The sequence below is a fragment of the Caretta caretta genome, chromosome 1 (assembly GCF_965140235.1).
Source record: "Caretta caretta isolate rCarCar2 chromosome 1, rCarCar1.hap1, whole genome shotgun sequence".
In the NCBI taxonomy this organism is placed as follows: Eukaryota; Metazoa; Chordata; order Testudines; family Cheloniidae; genus Caretta; species Caretta caretta.
The window spans coordinates 220,077,378-220,095,705 of NC_134206.1; the positions used below are offsets into that span (position 1 = coordinate 220,077,378).

An 18,328-nucleotide genomic window follows, 5' to 3' on the forward strand; every position below is an offset into this window, starting at 1 on the left:
AAATGTAAAAGTATATAGTCACTCTTAATTTCATTGGGGGTTTGTTAGCTTCTGTATATCTAATCCTTACTTTTACAGACTTTTATTACATTAAAGGAGTATCATTACCTCATGATTCTTGCCCATAAACAGCACTTGACATTTAAAGAGATTTTCTGTTGTGCACTTGTATAGTCAAAGAGTAATACTAATCCTATTAAAGGTATTATGTCATGGAGGCATGCCTTGGGGGAAGGCTTGTTCTAATTGGCTAGATGTAAAGTAGAGGGGAGGGGCTATCAAGAGAGTGGATGTATTACTTGATAGTTAGGTCAGGGATTTCTGTGGGAAATGCCCAGTGGTTGCAGTTGCTGATGATTTCACATCAACAGCAGTGCAACACTGAGAGTGAGCTCCAATAGCTGATTACTGAATGAGATACTGCAAACGGGTAAAAAAAAAAAAACAGCAGCATGTGAGAAACAGTCAGAGAGAGGCAGAGAAGAGAGCTGAGAGAGCAAGAAAAGTGCTCAGGCTGGAGAAAGTCTTCCAGATGTACTGGACAACCCTTTTGGAAATGGATATAAGGACCATCTGCTGTCTATAGATCAGAGGACTGGGGACTAAGAGTGGGAAGAAAGAGTTTATGGCTGTTTTAAATAAAAAGCTAAGTTATTCATAACCAATTCGTCAAGACGTCATGAGATTGTTCCTGCATGGGATGCTGGTGCATAAATCAAAGCTGCAGATACCTATTGTACAGCTTACTTGGGTATAAAAAAGAAAGAGGAAAAAAGCAGCAATGCAGGGAATATTGCAATAAATTCTACAATGGTTATGTGATTTGTTTATTAAGATAAAGAAAAATCATCCTTGTATGACTGTGGAGTTCACAAGGTACTGCGTTTAATGCTGAGAGATGCTAGTCATTAAATCTGACAACTGTGAAAAGAGAGATCATGGAGAAGTCAAGTAGTGAGGATTCTTCAATTCACCGTAGTCCATCTTTGGATAGCAAGGACTCGGACTTTGCTAAACCTTCTACCTCAGGCAGGCAGTTTGGTCGAGGTTTTACTGCTGGAGCTTTTTACGGCACTGCTGGATCACGCACACAGAGCCACACCAGGGCTGGAACAGGGACTGGCATTGGAACTGGGACTGGCATAAAAAGTGACAAATACAATGCACCCAAAGGCAGCAAATATGTGGTGTTTTACCTGGATCTATCCTTTGTTTTCCTTTTAGAATTTAAGAAGTGCAACATGGCAAGAGGCTGCCTGTGTTGTTTGAAATACATGATGTTCCTTTTCAATTTAATGTTTTGGGTGAGTACTGCCTTTTTTCATTTGCCTTCATTTGTTAGAGTTCTCTGTACTACTGCATTATGTGCATAGTGCATCTTTTCAGCACTATCGTAAGCTTTTTTTTCTTCCCCTCTCTTGTACCTGCATGGAATATTTACAGTGCTAAATCTGTGCCCTATGGGAAAATGTACATGTTTCCTACAAATTTTACCTTCCTATTACTGTACTTTGATTACAGATCATTAAAACTGGAGTCTTTTAATTCATGTCTTTTGACCAGGATAAATTAAAGAAGGGCAGGACCTATTTACCATTTAAAATGATCCAAATCAATTGAGTGAAATTTTTTATATTCTTTTATAATGCCTTGTACTGCTTTAAATTGCAGGTTAATAAACCCGAATTACGTTTTTGTTGTCCCCATCAATCTTCCCTACTTTTCTAACGTAATTGACAAACTGCTTTTCAGAGTGAATGAAGTTTAGTCTCTTTTTTTCCCACCTTTTAAAAATATACATATAATCTAGTCCTTAAGATGTCAGCACAAATGTAAAATGCCTGGAATGACAAATGACTCCTGATTCAGTTTCAGTCACAATTGTCCAAATTGGTGTGTTAAGTTGGAGACTAGCTCTTGCTTTTGAGGGATCAAAATTGATTTTCCTCTATCAGCCAGGGAGCATGAGGAGTTGTTACAATGCTTCAGCAAGCAGATTGAAAGTATAACGACTATTTTGAGCAAACTAATGTCACGTACACTTGGAAAACAAGAGTGAGAAGTCAGCTAGCTACTAGGCATCCCCGTTTGAACAATATTAGGGGGGGAAATGCAAGCAAATTGAAATGTCAAGTAGGTTTCAATAGAGCACAGTACAAAATTTTTTTATCAGAATTAAAGGTCAACAGTTTTCTGATGATTAGGAAAAGCAATTATAATATTAATGTCTTTCAATTCAAGGTTATAATTCAGAAATAAAAAAACGCATCTCAGAGGTAAATGAAAATGTAGTTTTGTTGGTTTATTTTTAAGGTAGAAGGATATTAAAAGTCCAATTTGGATAGATATTTCTGCTGTGGAGAAGTCAACATTGAAGTTAAGAGCCATGTCTCTGACTTAGCCACCGGCTTTTCTGTTTAGCTGACCCACTTACTGAAATAACTTTTAGCAGCCGAAGGGAATGGGAGACCTCATAGGGCACTGGACGACTCATGCACCAGTGAGCTTCAGTAGTAATGTACTGAAACATTTCCATCATGGAAGGTGTGGGAATCTGGCAGAGAATCTTCTGAGCAGGTTTAACAGAAGGTTGGGGCTGAAAGGGGTCACTCAGGAATATCACTCATGATTTTTCACTACATGAATCCTGCCTCACTTCTTTCTGGAATCCCTGTTAAGAAATAAACTTGTTACCAGACTGGGCCATTCATGCCAGTGCTGCATTACTCTGACTCCTTAGAAATATTTTCCTGTGCTAAATATTGCCATTAGTTTTTAGTAAATAGGACACTAGATGGGGAGGGTTTTGAGTTACTACAGAGAGTTCTTTCCCAGGTGTCTGGCTGGTGGGTCTTGCCCACATGCTCTGGATCTAACTGATCACCATATTTGGAGTTGGGAAAGAATTTTCCCCCAGGTCAGATTGGCAGAGACCCTGGTGGGTTTTTGCCTTCCTCTGCAATCTGTGACATGGGTCACTTGCAGGTTTAAACTAGTGTAAATCATGGAGACTCTGTAACGTGAAGTCTTTAAATCATGATTTGAGGACTTCAGTAACTCAGCCAGAGGTTAGGGGTCTGTTGCAGGACTGGGTGAATGAGGTTCTGTGGCCTGCAATGTGCAGGAGGTCACACTAGATGATCATGATGGTCCCTTCTGACCTTAAAGTCTATGAGTACATTACTCCTGGTCTTATTGCTCTTGTTCTGTGTGATCAGTCCTTAGGTATCCCTCCAAACTTCACGCAGTATAATGGTATTAAATCTCTATTTCATCTCCTTCCCAAGTAACATTTTTCTAGGTTGTCCATAGTTAGGTCTTAAATCTCTGTTGTTGTATCTTTTTAGTTGCTATCCTTGCTATTTTTTCCCCAACTTTCCAGTGACCCTTCTTGTGTGGTGAACTTCATGAACTCACTCCATCCTGTTGTAGACCTTCTCTCTCTGCTCAACTTTCTGATTCCTTTTCTCATCCACCACTGGACTCTTTTCTGTCTCTCCATATAGTGTCATTATTGCTGGGGCCAAGACTTGGTCTGCAGTTCCTACTACCTGGGACAGCCTTCCTGTATCACTGTACCTCATCGACTCTCCCTCTCACCTGAACTCTTGCCTGAAAATCTTTCTTTTCTTCCTTGGTTTATACCATTTTTTCTTTTTCTTTTCTTATTAATCTTTGTCTCTGTATTCATCATGGTAACTCTGTCAATTGTTCTGAGATGCTCTTTGTCTGAGCCTGACTACACAGAATGTAAACATTGGTGTAGAATGATGAATCTGTGGGATTTTAGAGAAGTGCTGAATATAAACTAGCAGGTTTTCAAAGTTGTTTGCAACAGGAGTTGGCTCCATTTGCATTGTAGAAACTGTTCAAAAGTTCCCCCCTTTTACAGAAACATCTGTTGTGTTAAACTGAAGCTCTGAGACTCTTGCGTGTCCATATACTATTTTCAGTGGGCTGCAGTACCACTGAATGCTGCTGTTGAGTGCTGATTATTTTTAACCAGAACATTTCATCCTTTTGTGTTTTGCTGCACTCAGATGAAAGTTGTGTATATCTTCTAAAATTCTGGGTCAATTAGATAAAGTATCTGCCCGATTTTGATGCTGCACATTGGTCTTGATCTGACCTACCATGTTATGTTTCTTGGGTGCCATCCCAGCTTTGCCAATGTTCCTTAACACTGATCTTCAGCAACCACTGCTATTCCAGTCCTGCCACACAGCTCTGCCAATGCCCTTCAGTCCCGCCCGGCAGCCCGCTTGCTGTTTCAAGCTTCTCCTACCAGATCTATCAATGCACCTCCGTCCTGCCCTACAACACACCCTGCTACTACAGTTCAAAACTCTTGTCCCCCCATCTATGCCAGTACATTTAATTTTGGAACTATAACAGCCCCTGCTGCTGCAGTTATATGTCCCCACACAGCTCTGCCAATATACCTCAGTCTAAACCCATGAAGTTCTGGGCTTCTCATGAGCAGTGGGTGCCAACTTGTTCAAGACTGTTGTGGTGGCTTTGTGAAGTGGAGTGTTTTCCTCAAAGGGCTCATTTTAGACCACGAAACCAGTCTGATCCTGTAACTTAACCTAAAATGTGAATCCAAGTCTCCAGAAATGGAAGGTGAATGCCTTAAATCAATATCTTCTCTTCTGGCAAATGGAAGAGACAATATTTCATGAGTTTATTTGGATAAGTCTAAATTGAAACTGACAAATTATGTTTCAGGAAGCCTGCAATCATGTGGCAGTCTCCCCGCTGTCTGTTGAATTATCCTATTAATGAGTACTACAACATATAAATTTGTATGGCCTGCTGTTGTGGTTCTGCTGTGCAGAAAACCTGTTTGATTTTACTGTGTACTAAATGTTATCAACAAAATGCAGTAGAAAGGGGTTATTTAGAAGTCAGTGATACTTCATCCCTGTGTGTTTCGCAAGTGATATCTTTTGGAGGCTCTCATCCTACACACCATCTTCAAATGCTGGGTCCTTCTAGCTAGGGAGCGCTGGGTATTGTTCTGTTTTAAGTCCCATGAGTCCTGCTCTTAAACAGTCACCCAGAAAATGAGGACAGTGGTTCCTCTTTCGCCATTCACAGCCTGGCAATGAGGTGCCAAGCCTGAAACCTAGTTAATCTGAGATCACCCACCTGGCAGCCAGGTGTGCTGCCCCTAAACCACTGGCCTGGCTCAAAGGGTATCCATCTGAAGATGCTACAGATGCAATGGTTAGAATACAGTTTGCATTGTCACATACCTAAATGCACCATCTCTGTGTTGGCCTTGGTGAACAGGTGGTACATTGTTTCTGCAGATGATCATTTCAGTTGCCACATCAAGAATTGTGTTAAATGTATAGCATCTTAGTCATCTCTACCCTTGACAAGAAAATGCACTTCTTAATTTAGTACCAGGTGGACTAACTAGCCTATAATGTGGGATGCATCCTGCTCTATATGGGCATATCAGTAACTTGAAACCGAAGGTATTTTTCACTGTATTGCTAAGAACTTCAGGTATTTTCCATAGCCCTATGTGGTTCTTAGCATTTGTTCTCGGCCATCTGGCTTTGCTTTCTTTTGGAGATTAGAAAAGTCTGAGCTGAGGGTTAAGGAAGCTTATAGTATTTAATTGTGTGGCTAGGATGGTGATTTATACTGAATTCATCTTAAGTGCATAATATGTTTGACTAAAGGTCTGTGTACGTACGTATATTAGTTGATTCAATTTGCCTTCCAGAGCATTTATGTGCAAATGAATCAAGTTCGCAAAGTGGCCAATACAGGCTCATAGAAGAAATCAAATATTGATTTTTGTTTATACAGTTAGCAGCTTAATTAATAAGAGAGAAAACTGCTAAATATAAAGATCGGATATGGGTTAACACAAAATATTTCACTTCAGTGCATTACCCAGAAAGAGAGTGTTAGAACAACTGTTTATAGAACATACTGCAAAGTCTTTAGTAAGTTATTATGAATAGAACAGTAGACTTTCAAAAATTTTGACTTTTTTGACTTGAATTCAAAAATTTCACTTTTCTTATTTAAGCAAGGGAAATTTTGAAATGATAAGAATATTTGATCAGAGTTACAGTAGACAACTTTGCATATGCTGTTTGGTGCCTGGATAAATGTTAGGTTGCCCTATTAATTTAAGTAAGGGCAATTAGTCCCAAATGGTCCATATATTTTGGAATGTTCATAGTATAAATTTTGATAGATTTTAGCATAGCTTATTTGTTTAAATTTGCTAATGTGATGCATTTGTACTCTATGAACTTTTGGTGAGATAGAAAATCATACTGAGATTGAATGTCATTATGGGTGAGAAAACTAAGAATAGACAGTAAGGTACTTAATGTGATTCTTTTGTTAAATTAAGCCTGCCTGTATATTTCTTTGACAAAAAACATAAAGCCCTCTGTTAGGAAATTAAACAGTATTTATAGATATGTTGTCACTTAAAGTTATGATTAATTACGTTAATCTTATTCAAAAGTAGATGAAATTAGTGAAGGTCAAAGTCAGATTAAGTTATAGACACTTTTGCAAATTCAAATGTTGGATATTCAGTTTTCAAGAAGACTTTTTGGGCATTTTGTTAAAATGTAAGGCAGCAACAAAAAACAAGCTGAAAAAGTTAACTTGGAAATGGCAGTGCAGACGATTTCAAATCTAGCAAACAAGAATAACTATTTGATTCTGTTTATAAATACATTTTAATAAAATAAGGGACAAAGGCTATCCTTGAAAAGATTTTCTATTCCAGTAAGTAATTTTATCTAACAGGAAAGCAAGTGGTTCATAATTTCCCTTATTGAACTAAAATGACCCTGGATATTTAGTGGTGGAGCAAACTTAACAGAGTATCTAAAGCCAGTAAAGCATACATTAAGGTATATCTACTCTATAGTCTGGATTCTGGGATCAGATGCAGAGAGAGAGAGAGAAAAACATGTCCATTCGTTTGGTGGGTGAGACTGCTATCACAGGTATTGGTACTGTAATGCAGCTAAGACTCCTAGAGCTGTTTATATAGGGTAATCCATACTTAGAGGCATTTTTTCGGACTGGAATATATACTGTAACAACACACTGTTTAGTTTGAATTACAAAGCTTTAATGCTTATCTGAACCTGTTGGACAAATATAAATCTTGTGAGCAGGCTTTGTCCCTCTGCCTATCTGTAAATTAATCTTCTGGGTTAAATGACACATGTGGGGTCTCTGAAATAAGAACAGAATTACAAACTATAGACAACGTGTACACATTCAGATTCACCTTATTTTTCTGACCTGGTCCTGACTGCATGATTTTGTAATCATGTTTCTCTGTGTAGCACGTAACCCTTTTCTGACACAGAGAATAAAGATAAGGAGAGATGTTAAAGGACATAGGGAACCTTGTCTCGTGACAAGATATCAATATTTTCTTCTATAATTTTCTGGCAGGAGTGAATCCAGAGCCACTTGAGAACACCTTAGCTGGCAAGTGACAGAATGCATATACAGTACAAAAATCGTACTGGCACAAGGCACCAGTGTGGTGGCATTTAAAATACCACCCAGGTAAAATGAGGCCACCTGAAAGTTCAGATTCTTTATTTGTTCTTAGAGTGCTACATACTGAACTGTGAAAGAAAAAGATTTTAATTTTGCTAAAATGCTGTTTCTGTTTTCATTCTTGTCTATATGAAAAAGTCTATTTTTAATGGGGATTTCAAAGGGTAAATAATTTCCCAGCATGCTAATTCAGATTCATTTCTAAATGTGCACTTGTGTGTGCTAGGGTTGCTAACTTTCTAACTGCAGAAAACCAAACATCCTTGCCCTGCCCCTTCCCTAAGGCCCTTCCCCCACTCACTCCATCCGCTTCCTTCTGTCGCTCGCACTCCCACACCTTCACTCACTTATTTTCACCAGGCTGGAGTAAGGGGTTGGGGTGCAGGATGGGGGGACAGCTCCGGCTTTGGGTGTGGGCTTTGGGTTGGGGCCGAGGATGAGGAGTTTGGGGTGCAGGAGGGGGCTCCAGGCTGGAGCCAAGGGGTTCAGAGTGTGGGAGGGGGCTCTGGGCTGAGGCTGAGGGGTACGGAGTGTTGGAGGGGTTACAGGCTCTGGGCTGGGTGTGCAGGCTCTGGGGTAGGGCCAGGGATGAGGAGTTTGGGGTGCAGGAAGGGGCTCTGGGCTGGGACACAGTTTTGGGGTGCGGGAGGTGGTGTGGGCTCTGGGAGGAAATTTGGGTGCAGGAAGGGGCTCAGTGTTGGGATGCGGGAGGGGGTTAGGGATGCGGCTGGGGGTGCAGGTTCTGGGGTGGGGCCAGGGATAAAGGGTTTGGGGTGCAGGAGGGGAGGCTCCAGGCTGGAGGGTGGAGCTGACTGTTTCAGAGTGTGGGAGGGGACTCCAGGCTGAGGCAGGGGGTTGGGGTATGGGAAGGGGCTTGGGGTGCGGGCTCCAGGGTGGGGCCAGAAATGAGGGGTTCAGGAAGTGGGAGTGGGCTCTGGGCTGGAGCAGGGGATTAGGGTGTGGGTGTGAGGCCTCTGTCTGGGGGTGTGGGCTCTGGGGTGGGGCTGGGAATGAGGGATTTGAGGTGCAGGAGGGGGCTCGGCTGGGGCAGGTGGTGGGGCGCAGGAGGGGGTTTGGGATGCAGGCTCCTGGCATGGCGCTTACCTCAGGCAGCTCCCAGAAGAGGGGACATGTTCCTCGGCTCGTAGGCTAAGGCATGGCCAGGCGTCTCTGCATGATTTCTCCACCTGCAGGCACCACCCCGCAGCTCCCATTGGCTGCGATTTCCCGCCAAGAGGAGCTGCAGTGCCAGTGCTTGGGACGGGGGCAGTGCGTGGAGCCCCCCGGCCGTCCTTCCACCTAGTAGCCGAGGGACATGTTGCTGCATGGAGATGGGCAGGGAGACTGCCAGCCCTGCACCAAGCAGACTTTTAACAGCCCGGTCAGCAGTGCTGACCAGCGCCACCAGGGTCCCTTTTCAACTGGGTTGAAAACCAGACACTTGGCAACCCTAGTATGTGCAAGGCCCAATTTGGGCTTGTGATCAGAACAGTGCATACATACATAGGAGTGCAATTACATGCATGTTTTTGTGCATGGATCTTTTAGCCTCTGGTTTCAAAATTTGGTACACAAAAGTTCTGATTTCCCTATGTGTCCCACTGGTTGAATATGCCATAAATAAAGCACTGTCCTTTTTACAACTTCCGTACTATGCTAAGGATGGTGAAACGGCTTAAAACTATTTAACATTGTTTGCATCCATCCAGCATTTTATAACCATTTTAAACAGTGTTGAAGAACAATGGTACCCTGGGAGGGTGCATACTTTCAGATGTGCTTCTGTTGAATCTGGTTTAGCTTAAACTGGTTTAGTTACAGAGCAGATGGGGCTTGCTCCAGAACTGTTTGGTTGGTTCCCCTAGGTGGCAGGGATTCAGGAACATTTTTAAAGGCATGATTTACGTTTGATATAGGAAACCTTCTGTTGTGCATTCTGTATAGCATTCCTTTCACATACTGCTGTTCGCTAACATTTATGTGCTAATCTTGTCCTCTTCGGAGGAGGTGATGAGAATAATTTTGAAGGTTTGTCTTTGGAAATATTGTTGCTGTTGCTGTCCGGCCGCTCAGGAGCCATTTATTGTTTGTTAGATTGGATAAATGGTGTATTGATTTATGATTCAAAAGTGGATTTCTCTGATACATTTGTTATAACATGGCTTGCTGGGCACGGTTGTTTGGTCATCTTTATGCGAGGCTAGCTGAACACATTGAATGTGAGAAGCACAATAACAATTTAGAAATTAAAAACAAACGAACGGTAGCTATGTTCCTGATTATAAATATGAACCTGGTGTAGTGACTTGGGCCACATGGCATCGAGTGGCCTAGCAATTCGTAAATGAGCTTGCCAAACCCATTTCAAGTGGGCTCCTAGATAAGCTATCCTTGTCACACTCTGCCTTCACCCACAGCAGCATGGTCACCTCTTCTCCCTCCTGAACAGTCAGTCACCCATTCTACTTCCCTCTTATTATGACCCGGCTTCTTGAAGTGGCTCATTTTATGGCCATGGTTAAAAGCTTTGACTGATTTACCGCTACACCCCTGTAATACTTCTCTTCCAGCATTTCTCTGGTCCTGTCTTTATTTCAGTGCATGCTGCAGTATCTTCTGCATCTCCTAGATATCCGGGTGAGAGGGGCTTGCAGCACCTTCATTACCTGGAGAAATTGGCAGCAGCAGGGGCTCCACAGATGAGCCTTGTCTCTCCCCACCATCCACCATAAATCACTAGATATTTAAGGGATGTATTTGTTCTAGTGTAGCTGCGATAGCCAGCCAGTTGTTTGATGGACTTCCTATGTGAATTCATGCTGCTTCCCATCTCGCCTGTTCTAAAAGCCATGTAAGGGAAGACTGGAGATGATGACACAACTAAGAGGAGCATTGAGAGAAAAAAACAGAGAGCCCAGTAGAGTGCTGGGGGACAAGTGGTTATTATAGAGGGAAAGAGACCACAGCTTCTTTCTTCACCCTGCCTATAAACCCTCTTAGTGCAACTCTTCATCTCTTTTATTCCAGAATCCTCAAGTGCTGTGAGGATATAATTTGTGCTGGTAAAGGTCTCAGACAAGACAGATGGATTCGGAATTCAGGTTGAGCCACTTAAACCAGATCAAGTTCAGCAAATATGACAGCTGTGAAAGGGTTAATCAGCTAGCAAAAAATCCAGTGGATATTGATGTCCTGCTCCCACAATCATTGGTTAGCCAATGAATTGTTCAGAAGACATAACTATGCTGGCTTGTGATAAGATATCCTGTTGTGCCTGGAGGGTTTTTTGATGCCTACAGGGGAGACTGTTTTGATCATGTGGGGTGAGGGCAGTGTGGTCCAGTGGCTTGGTCAATGGCCTGGGAAACTTTGGCTCTATTCCTGGTTCTACCACTGACTCCCTGAGTGACCTTGGGAAAGTCTCTTCACCCTCTGTGACTCAGTTCCATCTGTAAAATGGGGATCATGATAGTTATCTACCTTTGCAAAAGAAATCTGTGAATGCAAGTGCTGCATTTAATAAATTCAGTTAGTCTAATATTCCTTACTTGCCTCTGGATTAATAGATCAAACATAAAACTTGGGTAGGTTGCTTGGTTTGGGTTTTGTTAGGGCAATACAGATTGCTCCAAAGGTGCAGTTCAGCTCAGCCAATTGTAATAGGACGAACATGTAACTACAGCTGGGACCCTGACTATCTCCATGTGAGAAGGAAGTTAGATTTGTTTGCATGAAAAGGGGGAAGCCATTGCCTCTGAACATAAGACCAACTAAGACTTCTGTACAGAAAGACCACGGGAGATAGCCCAACTTGTGGTAAGTACAGTTCAGTTAATTGGGGTTCTGCTGTTTGTGCAAATTAAAATATGCCCTATGTGATACTGAGCTACCATTGAATGACACATTAATTTTATGTAACTGTACCTGGTAATTTCTCTTCACTCATCCTGTGCCCTTGTCTCAGTAACTTAACCTTCCAGCATCTCAGTCATTTTATGTCTAACGTGGAATCAAAGGAGGAATCCTGCTGGTAATCACATGCTGTGCCTGGACTATTCTGAAGATACAGATGACCTCACTGTTACCACCACTACCTAGTCAAAAAATAAAGAATCCTGACATGGCTGGAGGTGTGATATTAAGTGGTGAATATACACTGAACCTTTTGGGGAGTTCATGTAAGACTTAATCATTTTAATGTCATCTCACAGAAATGACTGCAGGCGTTGAACTCAAAGCAATTTCACAGCCTTCCGAAACAAATTAGCTTTAAATCAATTCAGATAGTCATCTCCATTCAGTACAGTCCCTTGCTGCTTAAGAGTAAATTAAATTGCTGTATGTATCAGATAGAGATAATTGAACCTCCAAATGTTTGGAGGTTCAACTTGGATAATTCCTCTGCCTTTCTCCCTCTTCCCTTGCCCTGGGTCAAAGTTCGAACTGCCATCCCAACCTCTTTGGTCTAATTAGTACATGGGTTAAAACAAGCAAAATTGGTTTTCCATAAGGAATCTGCATGGCTAACCATTTACTGTGGTTGTCCCTGATTAAAACCACAGGTAAATCAACCCATGATCTCACTAGTTTAGCATCCTAGTTGCATCATTTGGCCCTACATGTGCCAGTGTAACCAGGGGTGAATTGTAAGTGTTCGCAGCTACAACTATCATGCACGGAGCATCATTCTTAAGTGTTTGGGAAGAGCCTAACTAACACGTATTGGATGCTAGCTCAGATAACTAATAAATATTATCAATTGGAAACTGGCCTTTCTATTCTTTTGTCATTTACAGATTTATCAATTTGTTAGCTCTGGTGACTTTTGAGCTATTTCACTGAAAACTCTGTAATTGTTCCGTTGGCCTAGTAGTGTTTTTTTGGAATATTTTTTTTTACCCAAGTCTGAAATTAGCAAATTCTAGACCTTAGTCCAGTGTAATTCCCAGTCCCTCAATGCAAAAACTAAACAAAAAACAAGTATAAGAAGAATCGTGCTTGCTTTCTTTCTTGCTTTCTTTCTTGCTTTCTCTCTCTCTTTCTCCCCCAACCAGGGCAGGTTGTTGAAAATATTTCTTTTAGATGGTGGGTAAAATTTTGCCTGTGTGCATGCATATGTTCATGTTGATGTACCATGGTACATAATATGACTACTGCTGCCTCATCCTCCACTTCATCCTTTCCAAAGCATTGCATTTTATTACTGATCTAAAATCCGAATCCTCCAGAGTTCCATAAAACTACATTACAGGGGAGCATAATGGGCCTGATCCAAAGCCCATTGAAGTCAATGGCAAGACTCTCATTGGCAATGTCTAATGTGTATGTAGGTGTGCATATCATTCGACCTACCTAGTATATGTTGTAAATATATGCAACGTGTATATGTATGTGTATGAGTGAGCATTACATAAAATTCACTTGGTCTACAAAGTTAGAGAGCTGAAATTTACACATTAATATTTAGACTAACATAAATAGTATTTTGCTGTGATCGTCTCATGTGAATACTGTGGGTCAGATTTATTCATTGTAATTTGTATGTATCTCTTGTGCCCTGAGCACACATTTTGACTGGGATCTTTTCTTCTTCTTTAATTCTTCTGGCACTAGATCTCTTAACACATTTTTGGAGGATTTTTTTTAAAAGGTATGTTCCCATGTTTTATAAAGTTTGTTACTGCCAGCGATACTTCTTAATCAGATGTCCTTTTTATTTTTTTTAGTTCTTGGTCTAGTTATTAAACACTCTTGATTTTCAATATTGGTGCTGTGCAGGTGTTACTTACATTTCGGTAGCAGCTGTGTTACTGTTGACCAGATTGACTTCTTTACAAGACTGATTTCTTCTTCAGGGTAGCCTTGGACAGCTTCCAACCAATTATGGTCTTAAGCCAGGTAAGAGAGCTGCTTGTCATTGGATTGTCATTCAAAAATTAATTTTTTGATGAACAGCTGTTTCAATCTAAATCACAGTTTGAGAATCTTAGCATCTTAGGGTATTTCTACATTGCAGAGTAAGCCCAGGGGAGGAACTCAGGCTCAAGTCTAACCCTCCTTCCATCTACACACAAATTGCATTAACCCAGGGTCCCAGAACCCCCCGATGTGGAGGGTCTAAGCCTGAGTCAAGCTGGGACCCAGGGTTCAAGCCCTATTGCTTTGCAGAGTAGAGGCAGCCTCACTGGACTCATGGTGTAGGAGTCCACCAAAAGTATTCCACAGTCCCATGGGACAACTTTCTTTGTCCTGTGAACAATCAAGTTTTCCCACGCTGCTCCCTGAACAAAGGGCTAGAGCAGGCATATTTTGGGATGGCGCTAGGATGTCTGGGATAGGGGTGGTTAGATTTGGGCCCACATAATGCAGTGTAGATGCTGGAACCCCAGGTTGGGACCCATGGTTCAACAATTCCTAACCTGGGGTTACAAATGAATGTAGATGCTCAAGCCCTAGGTTAACAAAGCAAGGACAAAACTCAAGTTCCACGGCCCTTAGGATATGTCTACACTGCAATGTAAGCCCAGGGTTAGTGGAACTTGAGTCTGCAAACTCTGTGATTGGGAGCCTAGGGCACCTTTGGAAGAACTTCTCTTGCTTGCGCTTTCACTCCTATTTCAGGAAACGGAAAGAGCTTCCGTGAGGGGCTAGTGAACATTTTTTGGCAGTGTTTACTGACCCACCGAAGGCACTTGTTGGAGCTAATGATGGAAGAGGATAACACAAACATGGAAGAATTGCACAGGCTGATGCTGCTTGTGATTCTAGGTCTAGCTGCACTTCTGGAGCAGGGCCACAAGCACCGACTGGTGGGACCACATTGTTATGTAGACCGGGGATGACCAGCAGTGAGTATAGAACTTTCGCATGGAGAAAGCTACATTTCTGGAGTTTTGTGAGCAGCTTGCCCCCAAACTCCAGTATCCAGATACATTAATGAAGGCAGCCATACTGGCCCAGAAGCGGGTGGCTATAACCATCGGAAAGCTGGCTACTCCTGTATCTGAAAGGTCTTGTTGCCAACCAGTTTGGTGTTGGAAAGTTGACTGTGGATAAAGTGGTGGTGGAAGTTTCTGAGGCAATCAGGAGCATGCTTTACCCCAAGATATTCTTGCTGGCTTTGAGAGAATGGGGTTTCCGAACTGTGCCAGGGCCGTCAATGAGACTGTCATGCTCAGAGTTTGTCCTCCTCAAGGAGCATAGGCGTACATAAACCGCAAAGGGTGCTACTTCATAGTTACGCAGGCCCTTGTGAACCAGAAGCTGATTTATGAATGTCAATGTTGGCTGCACTGGAAAAGTTTGTGATTCTGCTGCTTGGGAGTCTACCTTCATGGATAGACTAGGAGATTATTCCCACCAAAGGTGGTTGTGGTTGTCATGAATGGAGTTGTTGTTCCCACTGTTATTCTGTGGGGATCCCATGTATCCGCTTTTGCCTTGGCTTATGAAACCAGATCCTGACCTCCGAGGCCCCCGCAAAAGAAGGTTTAATTACATTCTCAGCAAGTTTAAAGTGGTGGTTTAATGTGTGTTTGGCAGACTGAAATCTTGCTGGCACTGTCTACAGACCAGTTTGGATACATATGAATGCCCATGCTGGGACAGACCATGATCCGTTTAGCTCAGTACCCTATTTTCCAGCATTTCAGAGTAGCAGCCGTGTTAGTCTGTATTCGCAAAAAGAAAAGGAGGACTTGTGGCACCTTAGAGACTAACCAATTTATTTGAGCATAAGCTTTCGTGAGCTACAGCTCACTTCATTGGATCCGATGAAGTGAGCTGTAGCTCACGAAAGCTTATGCTCAAATAAATTGGTTAGTCTCTAAGGTGCCACAAGTCCTCCTTTTCTTTTCTTTTTGCTTTCCAGCAGTGGTCAGTGCCAGATGCTTCAGAAGGAATGAACAGAACAGGACAGTTACTGAGTGATCCATCCCATTGTCCAGTCCCCGCTTCTAGCAGTGGAGTTTAGGGACACCCAGAACATCTTGGCTAATGGCCATTGATGGGCCTATCTTCCATGAAAAAATGCTTTTTTTAATCCAGTCATACTTTTGGCCTTCATAACATCCTTGGCGATGAGTTCCACAGGTTGACTGTGCGTTGTGTGAAGAAATTCTTCCTTTTGTTTTAAACCTGCCTGTTAATTTCATTGAGTGATCCCTAGTTCTTGTATTATGTAAAGAGCTAGATAACACTTCCTTATTCACTTTCTCCACACCATTCATAATTCTATACATCTCTATCATATCCCCCCCTTTGTCTTTTCATTTCTAAGCTGAACAGTCCCAGTCTTTTTAATTTCTCCTCATGAGGAAGCTGTTTCATACCTGCAGTCATTTTTTTTTTCCGCTCCTCTGCACTTTTTGCAGTTCTAATGTATCTTTTTTTAGATGGGATAACCAGAACTGCATGCAGTGCGATGTTACTCTCCATGTTCTTTATGGAAGTATGCTTATAATATGGATATGACATAACTGAGATATACTTTATGCAAGATGGGTCTTGTAAGGTATCATTGGAAAAGTTTTTATTTACTGAATGTGATTATCCAATTTGTATGCATGTATCATTTCTGTATCTAACATTAAGAATATGGACTGTGTAACAATTACAACTGGGTGTGTATTGGGACAACACCCACCAGACGACAGGCCATCAGATTTGATGGGCCATCAGGAAGAAACAATAAGACCATGAAGATACTAATCTCTCTCCCTCCTGGGAGGCATCTGGGGAGTAACTGGTTTCAGAGGAACAGCCGTGTTAGTCTGTATTCGCAAAAAGAAAAGGAGTACTTGTGGCACCTTAGAGACTAACCAATTTATTTGAGCATGAGCTTTCGTGAGCTAAGTGAGCTGTAGCTCACGAAAGCTCATGCTCAAATAAATTGGTTAGTCTCTAAGGTGCCACAAGTACTCCTTTTCTTTTTGGGGAGTAACTGTGACACTACTAGGTCAGGTTTCAGAGTAGCAACCGTGTTAGTCTGTATTCGCAAAAAGAAAAGGAGTACTAGTGGCACCTTAGAGACTAACCAATTTATTTGAGCATAAGCTTTTGTGAGCTACAGATCATGCATCCGATGAAGTGAGCTGTAGCTCACGAAAGCTTATGCTCAAATAAATTGGTTAGTCTCTAAGGTGCCACTAGTACTCCTTTTCTTCTTACTACTAGGTCAGGTGGTCTTGTCACCTGATACTAAACATTATCTGGGAGTTCTTGTAACTTTCCACTGAAAGGGAAGGGGGGATCAAGTTTAGGAAACAAAGGACTCCCGCCATATGTAAATCTTATTTAAGGGTGGGAAGGAAGGCAAACGGGACTTCTCCTCTCCATGGCCTATCTGCCCAAGAAGAAAGACTGCAAAAGACACCTGAAGGGAAGGCAAGGAGGGAGTCCAGACTGAGACGGGTCCAGTCTGAAAAGAAATATAACTGGAACTCTGAACCACAGAAATTTGCAACCTGCCTAAAATAACATTTAGTGTAAGAAATTACATTTTGTAACCTGCTTCTTAAGTATATTGAGCTTAGCTTGTGTGTTTTGTTTTATTTGCTTAGTAATCCGCTTTGTTCTGTCTTTTATCTCTTATATTCACTTAAAATTCACCTTTTGTAGTTAATAAATTATTTCTTGTTTCTAATATAACCCAATTTGTGCAATTCATAATTGGGGAGAATAAGAGGCTGTGCATACCTTCCTCCACATTGAAGGAGGAAGCGGATTTCATAATATACCTTTGAGTCTGCACTCCAAGGGATGTGGACACCTGAGTGCTGGGGTACATCCCTTAAGCTGAGTCTTCCCAGAACTGATCTCAGTGTCTGTTTCATTCTGCCGTTGGGTGTGGCCAAGCCTGTGTGGAGGAGGCTTAATAGCCTGGCTCAGGAAGACAGGTTTAAAGGGTGCCCAGGCTGGCATAACAGGTGGGCTCAGTGGTATCTCAGCACACCAGGTGGCATCCTAAGGGGGGCAACCAGTCACACCTTTTTTTTAGGTGGGACAACCAGAACTGTATGCAATATTTGATGTGATGATAAAATCACCATCGATTTTATATAGTGGCGTTATAATATTTTCCGTTTTATCTGTCCATCCTTTTCGTAATGGTTCCTAACATTCTGTTAGATTCCAGTGTCATCAATGCCATCTGCATTACTGTGGCTTGCTGTGGTATTCACAAGCTTTGTGAAGCTAGAGGTGAGCCATTTTCCTATGAATGAATCTATGACAGTGATGGACTGCTGAACCGGTACACTCAGCCAGAAAGTGCACTGACCACAGCTGAGCCAGGATGCACCTGGGCAACAGAAATCAGGGATGCTCTGTGCTCCTGCATTATGAGCTTGCATGGGCCATGGAAGAGGGAGAATAGTACCCGTTTATGAATGTGCTTGTACAATGCTTACAGTACCTTGGCTACTGTTACACCATGCAATGAAATGTGTGTGTGTGGGGGGGTTGATTGTTGTGCATTCTACTTATGAATCACATGACCGTTTATGAACTAGCAGGGGGTGTGACAGCCGCAAGTGCTGTGGATTGACAGTATGGATTGATTTAGATAACTGTATTGAGAAATAGCGTTGGCATGCAACTTCCCAGTTGTCCCTCATCATGTGTTTCCCTTTATTGTTTGAAACGTACATTAAATGATGTGATGCAGTGATGGCAATAAACTTTCTTAATAAAACAAAAATCTTTATTTTTTTAACATTTATTAGAGGAGTACAATATTGACCCATTGCCTAGCAGTCCAGCT

At 42.0% G+C, this 18,328-nt stretch overlaps 1 protein-coding gene across 3 annotated transcripts in view; it reads left to right on the forward strand.

Annotated features, from left to right (window-relative positions):
- The window catches only part of TSPAN9 (tetraspanin 9), a 269,639-nt gene that overhangs the window by 123,694 nt on the left and 127,617 nt on the right, over window positions 1-18,328 (forward strand). For 2 of the 3 annotated variants that reach the window (XM_048823394.2, XM_048823385.2), the window contains one exon: window positions 1,225-1,304. In XM_048823394.2, the coding sequence (XP_048679351.1) occupies window positions 1,242-1,304 (63 nt within the window). In that variant the 5' untranslated portion in view covers window positions 1,225-1,241. Of the gene's footprint in view, window positions 1-182; window positions 1,305-18,328 lie in introns of those variants that run through there. The other variant, XM_048823374.2, reaches the window with a different exon arrangement.